A 15,326-nucleotide genomic window follows, 5' to 3' on the forward strand; every position below is an offset into this window, starting at 1 on the left:
CCTATTTCTACCATGAAAATGAAGAAACATCTTACAACATAAGAAAATTGAACAAAAATAAAAAAAATTACAAGGAAAAAGAAATGCGTTTGGCATTTTCTTGAAGGATGGGCATTGGTCAAACCTTTGATCTAGAGTTGCTTTTCTTTTAAATTTAGGCTTGAAGAATGTAAAATGTTCAAAGAATAGGTAATTGTTAGTGAATATTAGATAAACTAGTGGAGCTTAATGAAGATTTGGGAACAAGTATTAGAGATTAGCTAAAATACTAAAGTTGAGTGAGGATAAGGAAGGTAAAAGTGATTTAAAAGCAAGATCTATAATTGTTTAATTCATTAATAAAATTTTGAATCAAAAACTAAAATAGATTGTGACCATCCTGAGAATATCTAGACAACAAATTTGATCCATTTGTGGATCATTTTTCATGCTTAATAATAAAAGCAAATGATGAAATGATTTTCAAATGCTTTTTGTTATTTACTAATTCTTTAATACATCAATACTAGACAACCTCCTTAACATTAATAACAAATGTATTTTCAGCTTTATATTTTTTTCATTTAACAACAATGGTCATTGAAAATGTCATCCTCCTTGACATGACCATACAAAATTTAATTACATTATATCTTGCAAGGCTATTTTTTCTAACTTCTACTTTTTGTAATTGATCTATTGTTAGCATTTAGTTCTCGGATAAATGAACATCAATAATATTTTTAATTACTTCTTTCTTATTTGTAGCTTAAGGTCAATCGTTTATCTGAACATACCTAGCTTCCCTAGTGAACTAACCCTTGGGGCAAGCCAAATTTTAGGAGAAAAAACAAGGTGAGCTTTTGAAAGTCTTGTTTTACATCAAAAGAGATGAACAATGGAAACATTTTTTTTTTTTTTTTTTTTTTTCAGTTTCATGCAACTAACTTTATCTTTCTTTGTTTAACTGTTTTATTGAAAATTCTAATGGGGTTGTAATTTGCAGAGAAACTTTACATCATCTTTTATAGATGATGAAACTTCTTGGGGTAGTAATTTTTCTTCCTTTGAATGTCCATGGGACTCGTCTTGCATAGATCAGTTCTATGCATATATATTTTCCTTAATCAAACTAAGCCTAAAACATGTCTAAAATTGATCATATAATTTTTGTTACAATTATATGTTATGCTAAATATTAAAAAGTATTTGAAGTTTTAGTTTTGATATATAATAGTGGTAGTGATGATGAAACTAACATGTTAATAAGATGCATCTTCAAATATCAAGTATAAACTAGCTTCTATTTTTTCTTCTTCCTCTTTTTTGTTTACTTCTCAATTTAGGCACACCAAATTCGCTTTGAGACTCACAAAGGGATAACTAAGCATATTTACATGAATTTTGATGGGACAAGATGGAAACAACCTATCCTTATTGATGATAACAACTACTTGATTGAAATCTCTTATTCATGTAAAACAAAAATGCTTACAATGCTTCAAAAAGCAAACACAAAGCTAAGTCCTACTCTAATTGAATCTTCTCAACAAGGTTGAAATCTTTATTGAGGTTTTCATGCTAAACCTTTATATGAGGATAACATGATAAAAATTTTATATGCAAATATATATAAAGCCAAAAATATTTGATGGGTGGATATTGATGAAATTATATTTCACTTACATTTATAACCTATAAACCCATTTAGGTTTCTTTATATAAACTTCTTTGTTATGGTATTGATTTAGAAATGTCGATTATACAACCTTATGATGGATATTTTAATGATTTCATAAAAATCAATGCAATTACCAACATGAGAGAAACTCTAATAGTTAAGATGAAGTTACTATTGTACCAATTTAAAGAAACGCCAACTTCAGAGCCATATGATTGACAAAGTAAACTACAAGAAATCTTGAATATGAGAGAACTCTACATAACCACAAAGTTCTTCACATAACTATTTATCATTGACTTTGACTTTTGATATTTGATTTCATTTTTCACATAACTAAAGCACTTACTAACTGTGAACACCCATTTCCCATCATTAGTTTTATGTTCTTTTGTAATATCAATCACTTTTCATAAGCCATTTTGACAAGGTTTTATATAAAATTGTAGATATGGTTACAAAGTTCAAGTTTCTATTATTGAATTTCATGCATCTAATTTGGTAGGTCATCAATTGTTAGGATAGAGCCCTTGAAAGAATGACATGATATATTTATGAGTTTTTAGATTCACTTTACTATCTCACTTTTACATTATGGTTTATTTTAGCATTCAGGATTGCATCATTTGTAATATACATAATTTAGGTGCATTAAGAATTGCATAGAAAATTGAAGTCATGGTTCCTTGTATTTTGATGAGTTATTAGCCCCTAGTTCATAGACTTAAGCAATTCATTTGAGGTTGTAATGCACTACCTTCTAATTAGAGAGATGACTTGTCTTTGTCATTAGATAGGTTTCCCATACTGAGTGCACTAGTGTGTATGGTTACACATTGGACAAGACGTATGGTGCATTGTGACGTTGGCTATCGAGTAATCATGATTTCACCAAGCTAATATGCTACATAATCTCTCAACTATGATAGAATATTGAGATAGTGTTAAGACCTTTATATTCCCTATGGATTGGGTCACTATTGATTAGGGTAGGTGTGTCCTCTTAATTATATTAAGGACTTTTTTGAAATACGCTTAGAATATATATATATATATATATATTACTATTTGATGTTTTATTTTCTCTTCTCCACATTTTTTGAGCAATGAAGTGATAATTTTTCTGACAATCTCGTGCTTTCTTTTCTTTTTCTATGCCTTTTTAAGCAACAAATTGAATTTTGATTACAGCTTCTCGGTTCCTTTCATTTGCCCATGTTTTCTCAGCAACCAAATGGGAATTTTCATTGCAATTTCTTGATTTATTTTTTGGTACCATGTATTTTCAGCAAACAAGTGGAAATTTTGATTAAAATTTTTCCTTTTTTCCCATGCTGCAAATAAGTGGGACTTTTATCATAGGTTCTAGGTATTTCTTTTAGTCCAAAGTTCTTTCATCTTTGATTGGAGATTTTATTAGACCTTGGAATCAATGTGGTTGGTTCATTTCCTACCTGATTGTGGGACATTCAGGTTTGCTTGGTTTTGAAAATTTGAATGGTGGACATGTTTGTTTCTGGATTGGTTTCTATTGTTAAATTTCTTGTTTCTTGAAACTTTTATATATAAGTTTTAGGGTTTTAAGGCTATCTTTGATTCTAGCAAAATACCAAGGTTATGTTTGGTTCCTGGAAAGTTTAAGGAAAAATTTAAGGAGAAGAAAACCGAGAGGAAAAGTGGAAGGAAAGAAGAACTAAAAGAAAATAAAAAATAGGTTCAAAGTCAATAAATTATTTTTATATGTTTCTTTAAATTTATTTTACTTATTTTTCTCTATTATATAAAGATTAAATAATTTTAAAATGTACAAATTTTTAACTAATTTTAATTATATTTTATTTTCTTTCATATTTCCCATAGTGAAATCAATCATGAGAAAACTATTTTCCTTAGCATTTTTTTTTCTTTCCTCCATACTTTCTAGGATCCAAATGTAACCCAAGTAAATTGATAAAAAAAAAAATGATTTTCTCGTGTTTGATTTTTTTATTAATTTTAATTCTTTTTTTTTTTTGTTTTCTTTCACTTTTTATTTTCTTTTTTTTTTTCCTCTTTATTTTCTTTCCCTCTCATTTCCTTCAAATTTTCCAATAACCAAACATAGGGTAACTAAAATTGCACCAATTTCAGGATATGTTTTTGAAAAAGTTGTAAAAAGTGTGTTACCTATTGCTTGTTTGGATACACTTCATATTTTCTAATTTCAAAAATAAAAAATCATAACTTAACTCTTATATAAAAATTATGAACTTACCTTATATTCTTCAAAATTATCTTTAAAATTTTTTAAATTTGAGGTAGTAAAATTTTTTTAATATCTCAAATGGTTTAAACAGTTTTTTAAGTTATCATCTTTTTAAGGCAAGTCTCGAAGAGTTCTCATACATGAAAATTACTACCATTTTATATTTTTGAAAAAAATAAACAAGGTGTATACAAAATAGCACTAATTATGTTTTTGTGTCATTTTTCATTTTCTCTATTTCTGAAAACAAATTGTTGTCACTTCAGCCACTAAATGGTCCTTAATTTCTTGCAGAATATCGATAAATTTATAGTTGCTTGATCTTTTTTGGTTTGCCAAATTAGTAGTGTGAGCATTTCGTGCTTGATCTATCTCAATGTACAACAAATTTAATATTTTATTAACACATGATTCTTTTGAATTTCTCTTAGTGTTCTTTATCTTTCACAAAGAGCCCAAAATAAGCTGATTAAGTCACTTTTCTCACTTTCCCAGGATATTCCCACTATGTTTGATTCTAGGGAAGTACTAAAGAATGAAAAAAAAGTTAAAGAAAATGATTTTCTCAAATTTGGCTTTATTGTAATGGAAAATGCGAAAGAACATCAAATATAAAATAGTCGGAAACTCGTATGTAAATTCTTTTTTCTTTATATAAAAAAGTTAAAATAGGTGAAATGAGTTTGGAATAATATAAAAAAATAATTTATTGATTTAAAATTTTATTTTCTCACTTTTTCTTTCATTTTTCTTCTATATTTTTTTCCCTCACATTTTCTCTTAAATCTTTTGGGAACCAACCATAACCTCTCAATTTATTGTCTCCAGCTATGCCCTAGACTTTGCTGTTATAAGATTTAGCTGCATCTTGCTTCTCTAAATCGTTCTTTTGATTCAGAGGAAGTGATGACTGATGGTTTAGTGAACCATCTTCAATATTGTTGGATGATGTTACCTGGTTTCTGGGGCAGTTCTGTAAAGGTCTTGGATGAGTTGTCTAATTTACATTGATATTCATTTGGACGGGGAATTGAATGTGTTGTTTGGATGGGTGGCATGAGCCAATGGAGTTAATAGAAATCCAATTCCAAGCTTGAACTTTGGATGCCTACATGATATCAGGATTTGAAAAGTGGTAACAATCATTGAAATGTCAAGCCAAAGATATTCTGGTATTAAATTGTTCAGGATTTAGTTACCTGAACTTGGTATATGTAAAAAATTGATCCTTTTAATTTCCTTGTGCCTTTGTTTACCTATCAAAAGAACCAAAAATAAAAAATCTATAAAATTGCCTAAAAGGAAAGGAAATCCTGGGGCATCATTCACCCTACCTGGCTCCTCAGATTTGGAGAAATTTACACTTTCAATATTAAAAATGTTTTGCATGTTCTATGCCAAATTAATTGCTTGATTAGGATTTTTTTCAATCTTTTCACCTTCTTGGTCTTGTTTGGTCCTATTTATTTATTTGGATAAGCTATGTTGCATGGTTGTGAGTATGATTGTTAGATACCGGTATGTGTCTAAGTGTCCGATCCTTCACCAATTTTAGGATATGAGGACTCGACTAAAAGATCCAGAAAGGGGCACAATTATAGGATATGACATAATAAAAGAAAAATCAATTAAGAATAAATATGAAGTGAAGATATTATTTTAAAAGCTGCGATATTTTCCTTCTAATTTCTTTTTTTTTCCTCTTATCCTTCAATTTTTTTTTTTCAATAATTCACTTTTCAATTAACTCTTCTTTTTCTCTAATATGATTATTACTAATAAAGTTGAAAGAATAAAATGATATCAATGAAAAAAAATCAGTCACTTCTAAAGTAAAATAGGAGTATCCAACAAGGATACTACACCCACACTCATGTCATTTCGTGTCAATACGACTATTTTTGGTGAAATTGAAGGATCCACCTTTCATAGTGGATACGATGCTCTTATGTAGTTATTAGATAATTTATTCCTTTTTTTTTTCGAAAGTCTCTAAATTTTAGTAGGAGATGGGTTTGACAACTGGGCTTATGGAAAGTTTTCTATCTTCTTCTTTGTAAGTTGTCCATCCTTGATGCAAATGGAGAGCACGTTTCCCAGGCAGAGATTACTCCTTAAATCTTGGAGGATGGGGACTTATTCAGCTGCTAGAATTCTTATCCAATCTTATCTATTTACTTCAAAATTCTATTGCTAAGTTATTAGTTCTTTCCTAATTTATTTCCGAGACTCTATTACTAGCAATCCTTTCCTAGTTTATTTCCTGATTTATAGCACATGTAATCCTTTAAATATGGTAGTCATAGAAAAGAAAGGCAATTGTTGAATTTTGGAAGGAATTTTTATTGAATTTTAGAATGAAGAGATTTCATTAACAGAGAGACTCTGTTTGTATTTTATTCCCTCTTGAACGTCAACGTGAGGTTGGCTCTTGAGGCTTGCACCATTTTTGTATCAGAGCAGGGTTCTTTTCCTCGAAAAACTTAGTGTTTCATGCCTATAACTCGCAGTGGTAATTCTTATAATATGGCAAATAACCAAAACCCAAACACTAATCTACCCCATCTACAAGCACAGATCACCGAACTCACATCTGTTCTAGAACAGATCAATCAAAGGCTGGATACAATGGAGGAACGCCGAACTCGAGATGAGTTTGGACCTCACAATAGGAGGGTGCATAGGCCTCCACCAGACAATGAAGAAAATGAAGAAGATGAAGAATACAGGGTGAGGAATAGGGGATTTGGTGATCATGAAGCTCGCTTTGGGCGGAATGGTTGTGAATTTCCCAGGGGACGAGGAGGACGCGGCTTCGACCGTCATCCTCTTGATGAACTAGCCAAGGGAATGAAGGTAGATGTCCCATATTTTTTTGGAAAGCTAGACCCCAATACTTTTGAAGATTGGTTGATGGCCATTGAGGATTATGTTGATTGGTTCTCTGTTTTCGAGGATAGAAAAGTTCGTTATGTCTGTATGAAATTAAAAAGACATGCACGAGCTTGGTGGGGTAGTGTGGAAGAACAACTACGTCGTACTCAACGTGTGCCAGTGTCTAATTGGGGAGAAATGAAGGAGCAGCTGAAAGAGAAATATTTGCCTATTGACTACGAACAAATCATGTTTGAAGAGATGCTGCAACTGAGGCAAGGGTCATTGACTGTCGACCAGTGTACAGACTGTTTTCATGAATTGACCGTTCGCAGCAAGGAGCAGCTTTCATGGGTTGGCGACATTTTATCGGCGTTTTATACGAAACTTCAGTACCATCATGGCCCCCATCACCGAGTATTTGAAGTCAAAAAAATTTGTGTAGACTGCCGCTGCCAATAACGCATTCACTGAGATTAAAACAAAGATGGGAAAAGCTCCTGGATTTTTCCAAAATATTTGAAGTTGCATGTGATGCATCGCATGTAGGTGTGGGAGGAGTACTTAGCCAAGAAGGATATCCTATCGCCTTCTATAGTGAGAAACTTAATGAGGCTTGTCTGCGGTATTCGGCGTATGATATGGAATTCTATACTCTGGTCCAAACTCTTAAACATTAGTGTCCTTACTTAATTCATAGAGAATTTGTTCTCTATACGGACCACGATTCATTAAAACATTTAAATGCTCAAAGTAAGCTGAACGCACGACATGCTCAATGGATGGATTTTTTGCAGCAATTCGACTTGGTCATCAAGCATAAGTCTGGAATTGAAAATAAAGTAGCGATGCTTTAAGCAGAAGGCCACATTTGCTGGTGGTGTCATCGGTTAATACTATGGAATTCGATAGTCTTAAGCAGCACTATTCTACAGATGCCGACTTTGGCATTATTTGGCATCAACTCCTGGAAAACACAGCCGTAACTAAAAATGAATTCTCAGTCAAAGATGGCTTTTTATTCCACAACAATCGACTATGTGTTCCATATGGTTCTTTCAGAGAATTTTTTATTTCAGAGCTTCATGGAGGAGGCTTAGCGGGGCATTTTGGTGTTGATAAAACATTTTCCATGGTCTCCGACAGATTCTTTTGGCCTCGACTATGTCGCGACATGCATAAAGTTGTGGCTTGTTGTCGAATTTGTCAAATAAACAAAGGCATCAAACAACAAGCGGGTCTTTATACCCCTCTTCCAATTCCAGATAAGCCTTGGCAACACATTAGTATGGATTTTGTGCTTGGATTACCCAAGACACTTCGGCAGCATGATTCCATAATGGTGGTAGTGGATCGTTTTTCAAAGATGACTCATTTCATTCCTTGTCACAAGACTTATGATGTTTCCAAAACAGCGGCACTATTTTTACAAGAAGTGATTCGACTACATGGTGTTCCAGCCCCCATAGTGTCCGACCGGGATGTTAAATTCATGAGTTATTTTTGGAAGACTTTGTGGGCAAGAATGGGTACGAAGCTACTGTTTTCTAGTGCATTTCATCCTCAAACCGACGGCCAAACCGAAGTGACCAACCGAAGTTTGGGAAACTTATTGCGATGTTTAGTAGCAAACCATGTAGCAAGTTGGGACTTTGTGTTACCACAGGCAGAGTTTGCTTTCAATAACTCTGTTAATCGTTATTGAATGTCAACGATTTCATTAACAAAGAGACTCTGTTTGTATTTTATTCCCTCTTGAACGTCAACGTGAGGTTGGCTCTTGAGGTTTGCACCAATCCTGCTCTACAAATAACAAGCACCACTTGGTGCACTTTATTCTGAAGCCCTACCTTCAATCAGAAGCCTTTTCCCTATTTTGACTCCATTACCAAACTCTTTAATCTTCTTCCTTGCTTGTCCAGAAATTCAACAAGCTTGTGCATTTATTTTCAATCCTTAAACCACTTAAAAGGACATAACCACTCATACCGTTATGTACTCATGCACTTTGTTTTCATCTACATCTCACATGTACAACTGTAGTTCAAGCAGAATGTTGTTTGATTAGAAGCAACCTTGCTCAACAGTTGAGGGATGTGCTACATCAAAGCCTTTAATATAATAAATCATACACTAATTATGGCTTTTAAATTCCTAAGAATTATGTGTTTCAAACTATTGACCATATGTTTTCGGTGTTGTGAGATAGATTCAGCTCTTATGCGCTTCTGTCTCAATTTTTTGTTTTGTTCCTCTGCAAGAAAATGGTTTTTGTCTTGATTTAATGTTATCCCTTAGATCATGAGAAGTAACTTTAAAGTTGGATCTTATATTACTTTAGGTGCTGTTGTGAAATCCAAAGCCCAGCTAGTCGGAATCCATGAGAGAGTGAGAAGTGATATTGAGGGTAACCTTGCTCCAAAATCATCAGTTCAACCTCCAAAGGGTTCTTTGAGCACAACACAAGGGGAAGGGAAGCGGGTGGCAACTGCTGCTAATCCTAATGCAGAAGATGCTGCTGAACTTCTGAGGTACATCATCATTGCTTTTTTGTCAATGGGTAGCCCAAGTTAATGAACACAACCCCATCTATCTAGCTATTTATCAACCTATCAATCTCAATTCTGGTTTTGGTTGTAGGATGTGTATGCGATGTGGAATACCCAAGACATACTCCAGTGCGCGAGGAATGGTCTGCCCACAATGTGGGGATCGCCCACTTGCAGATGCAAATGAAGAGACTGACAAGAAGAAGGGATCAACCATCAAAGAAAAGGAGAAGAACAAGAGGATGAAAGGGCAGTCATCTCATGCTTCTTGGAAAAGTGAGACAGAGATGCAGCTCCGGCAGCAGTATGATTAGTAGCAGAACCTAAAAGAGTAAGCTGGATCATGTAACATGTTTTAGGAATTTAGAAATAGAATTGGCAGAATCACCCATGTAGCTGAGTTGAATTAGCAGAACCCAAGTGCCCTAGGTGTCAAAATATTGTGTGAATGACCGAATACCTTGGCCTTGAGTTTTGTATATTATATATAGACTTTACAAGGATGCTTTACATGGAAAGCAAATAAAAGCAAATAAATTCCAGCATGATTCTAGCCCTATACATGTAAACTATAATCTGTCAAATAATATATGCTAACTGTACAAAATAATAAATGAAAGAAATAAGGAAACAATTGTGGGCTAAAATAAGGAAAGAAGGGTGGGCTAAATTAAGGAAGGAAGTGTGGACAGCAAGTGTGGGCTAAAATAAGGAAGGAAGTGTGACAGCAAAGCTGTCCTTTGACACTAGGCACATATGTAATGTCTTTAATTTAACGTTTGTTGCCTTCTTTGTGTGGATTTTACTAAAATCTAAACTGGTGCTTTTTGTTTTGTTTTTTTTTTTTTTTTTTTGAATCAAATTTTAGACATTGCTGGAGTTGAAGTTACCTAGCTTGGTGATTGAAGGCTTTGAAATTTGGTTAAACACCTAGAGGTGAAACAGTGGTTGGTCAACTAGAAAAGTTTGGGTACTCAATCTGTTTTGTGTTCTCCTTTTCTAGGAGTACGATCATCGTTAGTTAGGCATGTCTGTTTAAAACTGTTTCCTCTTACGAATTATATTAGTCTATCAAAATAGGAATCAATGGGCTTCTAGGGTTGATTATTGAAGACTTTTTTTTTACTGTTAATTAGCCATATTATTGGGTAATGATACTCAGAAACTAATGAGACTATTTTCTTCTGGTTCTCAACCCTAAGAATATTATTTTATAAGAGTTTTACCCTAAAGGCGTGTTTGATAGAGGAAATAAGGAATAGTAATGGATATCTTATTCTTTTTCTCATTCATTCTCATGTTTAAATAACTTAAAAAGTATAAGACAACACTCTATCCAAGGCTAATGTTATTACTGGTCTCAAGTATGTCTCGTGTCAAAACTTGTCATAGGAAGATGATTGATCAATACCTAGAAAAGCTAGATTGTTTATTTAGAAAGTTAAATGAACTTAAGGCTATGTTTGATTCTTGAAAATTTTGAAGGAAAATGTAAGGAAAAGAAAATAGAGAGGAAAAATAGAAGAAAGAAACAATAAAGAATTTTTTTTAAAAAAAACAAAAATTAAAGTCAATAAATTATTTTTATATGATATTTCAAATTTATTTCACTTATTTTAACTCCTCCATATAAAAATTAAATAATTTGAAAATACATAAGTTTTTAACTTATTTTAATTATATATATATTTTTTCATATTTTATATGGTACAACCAAACAGGAGAAAATAATTTTCTTTAACATTTTTTTTTCTTCTTTTCTTAGTATTTTATGAGAACCAAACTAACCTAATGAAATCAAAGGGAACCATTGTTAAGATTGTTTAGTTGAAGTTCAACCTCAAATGGTAGCCAATGGCAAGATTGGAGATCAAATCCCCTCAATAGATTGACCATAGGTCGATATGCTCCTCAACCATCTATAGATCCACCTATTGATCTAATTTTCCAAGATTCTATGAAAACTTCAATTCTTTTAGCTTAAAAACAATATGGAAAGCCTAAACAAACTCCTTATGATTTTGAAAACGTTTTATACATCAATTACAAAAGTGATTTTCATTTAAAAAAGTTTTTATCCAATTTTGAAATTTAAGGTAAGTTTGAGTTCAATTAGATGGGTTTTGAATGTTTAAATAAATGATATGCAATCCTAACTTGGAATACCCATAATCTTACATAAATTAACCTAAAAATAATCTTGATAAATCTTGTTTTTTATTTCCTCTTCAACTTCATATAGTTTTTTTCTTGATTACTCCAGGGGAATCTTCTTGTCAATTACAATTAAAGAAGAACTTTAGAATCAAGCCTTGTTTTGCTATCCTCATAATATGAAATTAACCAAACCTTAGTCCAATGCAAAAAAACAAGGCAAATCACACGTATCTAGCTTATAAACATAGTAAAGTGAACTCCAACTTGTAGAAATACAAGACTTCTATGACCAAGAACATGAAGAAATAGTTAGTAAATTGTTGGAAACCTTAAACCTCTCCATTACCATACCTTGATCATATAGGTGTATGCAAACTACCTTAGGCCTCTAGATCTTATGCAATGGAAGCAAAAAAAAAAAAAAAAACATATTTTTGTGAATCTAGGATCAAAAGGAAAAGTATTAAAAAACTTTACCTTTGATTTGGATGTTCCTAAATCAATTCTACTCGATGAAAATGAAGAACAAAGAATATGAAAGTCTTGTACACCTAAGATCTTCTGCTCGATGACTCGAACCATGATCTTGACACTCTAAAGTGTGGGCTTTAGATAGAGGAATCCTAAGCTTTCTCTTTTTAGAGGTGGAAGACGATTCTCTCTCCAAAAGTGAAGGAAACCCTAACCTCTAAAGGGGTATTTATAGGGTTCCCCTACTAAGCTTAAGTGACTTGAGCCTACCAAAGATTGGTCACTTAATTTAATCTAAAATGGGTTTTAATTGATTAATTAACCATATAAGGTCATCTAATTAATCAATTAGCTTAATTCAAATAACTTGTTCACCATCCCTTGTGTAGCCTTAACCCTCATAAACTATGTCACCATGGTATATGAGCTTAGAATAGGAACCAGGTGAGTCCATAGGAGTATTGGCTCCCTCAAAATTCAATTTTTAAGTTGATTCAACATTCCACTAAAGAGAATCAATTATACTTCAATACCTTATATAAATAACAATGAGACGTACATTGAGTTTGTGACCTACTATCCACTACATGCAGACTCCCCATGAATTGGCGTCCATAATTTAATAAGATAGTGCTATCACCTATCAAGATTACCTCTCTAATATTTGAGTTATAGATTTCATTTATTATATGATCAATTGACATACTCTAACTCCAAGGAACATTTGTCAAATTTCTATTAAAAAAAATGCTATGACTATAGTATTTTAGAGAATATGTCACCCAAGGGAACACACTATCTCAATTCATGAGATATCATGATGCCTTTTTTTAGAATACTTTTCCATCAATTGTGACCCAATACATAGGGATATAAGACTACCTTAGGATCTCACTCATAGGTCAAAGTCTTATGTTGACTTTGGTACAAACTCAATATCCTCTCAAAGTTAAGGGTCCATACAGTATAGTAGCTTGGTGAATCATGATAATTAATAACCTTACATCATGGTTCACCATAGGTCCTATCCAATGCGCATTACATACACTAGTGCACTCACCATGTAAAAACCATCCTAACGGCCAAGACAAATCATCCCTCTAATTAGGAGGTAGTATACTACAGTTTCAGATAGATTGCCTAAATCCATAAACCGACAATGAACAACTCATCACTCTACAAGGAACCTATGATTTGAATCTTCTGTGCAACTCCTAATACACCCAAACTATGTACAATGTGAGTGATATGGGGCATGAATGCTCAAATAACCAATTAATGCAAATGGGTTAATAAAAGGAAACCAAGAAACATAAATAAATAAGTTTATAAATGCATCTATATCTATTACATCATGTTATCTTTTTTAGGGCTTAATTCCAACATAAATATTGTATATAAAAAAAATATCTAAGGGTCTATTTGGCCTTTTTTAAAGAACTTATTTAAAAAATATATATATTTTTAAGTTAAAGAACAAAAAACAGTCTTTTGGTATTTTCTAAAAATAAAGGTGTTTTTTAAATACATTTTTAAAGAGCAAAAAATAAAATAAAAAATTTTTTGGATAATTTTTTTTAGTTTTTTTAAAAAAATAATATTTTCTATTTTTATTTTATAAGATATTAATTCAATTTTTATAAGATTAATTAAATTTAATTCAAGTCTTATTAAAAAAAAATTGTAATTTCAAATCGATAAACAAATAAATAGTTTTGATTAAAATGTGAATATTAATATTATAATAAAATAAAAAATTTATATATGTTTTTAAAAAATATATTATTGTAGTATATATTATGAAATATGAATATTAACATCTATAAAGGTATAATTGATTTTTTTTTTGGTTAATAATTTTTTATTTGAAATGTATTGAAAAAAAAAATCATAATTTTTTAATATCATATAAGCCAAGTTTTATTTAAAAACAAGAAAATTTTCAATTTTTTTAATACCTAAATAAGCCAATTTTTTTTTATTATATATATAATTAATTAGGTCAACTTTACGAACTCTAAAAATTAGTAGATCCATTAAAGAATTCAAAGCATTAAGTCTTACTTGATTTGGTCTCATATGATTTAGAATCTATTTGCTTAGTAAGAATATTTGAAAAAATATAGTTGTGTGTAGAAGAGAAACATTAAAGACACAACTTTTTATGAACTAGTTTTTATGAATCCCAAATTACTTTGTTCTCAAGCCTTGAATCTCATTTGGTGTATGCAACTATTCCTAGGGCCACTAGATCCCTATGCACAACGGAAACAATAACATTCAAAACTTAATAGGAACTAGTATTATGGGTTAGAAGTGCTTATCAAAAATTCGAATGTTCCTAGAATTGATTCTTGCAATCAAGAACGTTGTCGAGTGCATGGCAGTAGTTGAAAGTCTTCTAAACCCACTAATTTTCCCCCAATCATTTGTCCTTGAGCCTTAGCATTGGATGGTGGAGATCTTTAAAGGTTGGAGGCTAGGATTCTCTATATAAACATATAGGAAAAAATGGAAGAGGCATTAGTCTAAAGCCCTAACCCCTATGGGGGAATTTATAGACTTCCCTCTACACTTAAGAGACTTGAGCTTACCTTGGACTTGGGTTATTTAATTTAGTCTAAAATAATCCTAATTAATTAACAATCCAATAGGAGACTAATTAATCAATTAGCCTAGTTAAGAGATATTGTTCATTAATTTTTGTGCAACCTTTCGCAATCATCAAAACACCTTTATGTACATAAGTGAACTAAAAACCGATTCAACCCTCTTAAACCATATCATCAAGATATATGAGTTCGAGCAAGGACCATTAAGACCCACAAGGATAGTATCGATTTCCTTATAATTCAATTTTGAAATTGACTCAACATTCCACTATAGAAAGTTAATTGCACTCTATTAACTTGTGTATATTACAATGAGACACTAAGTGTTTGGGTCTATGACCTACTTTCCATTGTATACAATCTACCCATAACCTAGTGTTTCTAATTTAATAAGATGAAAGCTATTAGCCTCTTAAAATTACCTATACCATTCTTAAGTTACAAATTATCTTATTATGTGATCAACTAACATATCCTAACTTAAAAAAACATATGTCAAATTCCACTTAAGAATTTACTATTGTCATAGTTTGTTGACATCTTAAATCTATGCAACATAAACAATATCAAACTCTTTTTAATCTCAATAATAGCTTATAGAGATGTTTTGTACCTTAGCTCAAAATAAAACTTAATATGGAAACCAAGACAAGTATTTTTTATAAAAAAAAATTTATCTAGGAAGTTGTTTAGTTCACCTTTCATAGCTGATGTTAAAGTCTTCTCCGTGGGTGTTCATTTGAGACTTCTTTGACACT

General features: G+C 31.7%; 1 protein-coding gene across 1 annotated transcript; it reads left to right on the top strand.

The window, feature by feature from the left end:
• The first annotated feature begins 8,919 nt into the window (after positions 1 to 8,919).
• LOC100243318 (uncharacterized) lies at positions 8,920 to 9,690 on the top strand. The gene is made up of 2 exons (XM_019223260.2): positions 8,920 to 9,310; positions 9,420 to 9,690. The coding sequence occupies exons 1-2, from the start codon at positions 9,081 to 9,083 to the stop codon at positions 9,640 to 9,642; spliced, it is 453 nt and encodes a 150-aa protein (XP_019078805.1). The 5' UTR covers positions 8,920 to 9,080; the 3' UTR covers positions 9,643 to 9,690.
• Positions 9,691 to 15,326: the final 5,636 nt, after the last annotated feature.

The sequence above is a fragment of the Vitis vinifera genome, chromosome 12 (genome assembly GCF_030704535.1).
Source record: "Vitis vinifera cultivar Pinot Noir 40024 chromosome 12, ASM3070453v1".
Classification (NCBI taxonomy): Eukaryota; Viridiplantae; Streptophyta; class Magnoliopsida; order Vitales; family Vitaceae; genus Vitis; species Vitis vinifera.

Bases quoted from the DNA above. Each gene is read 5' to 3' on its own strand.
- LOC100243318 (XM_019223260.2), top strand. From the start codon at position 9,081: ATGAGAAGTAACTTTAAAGTTGGATCTTATATTACTTTAGGTGCTGTT. The intron at 9,311-9,419 runs GTACATCATCAT...TTTTGGTTGTAG, and splicing joins GATGCTGCTGAACTTCTGAG to GATGTGTATGCGATGTGGAA.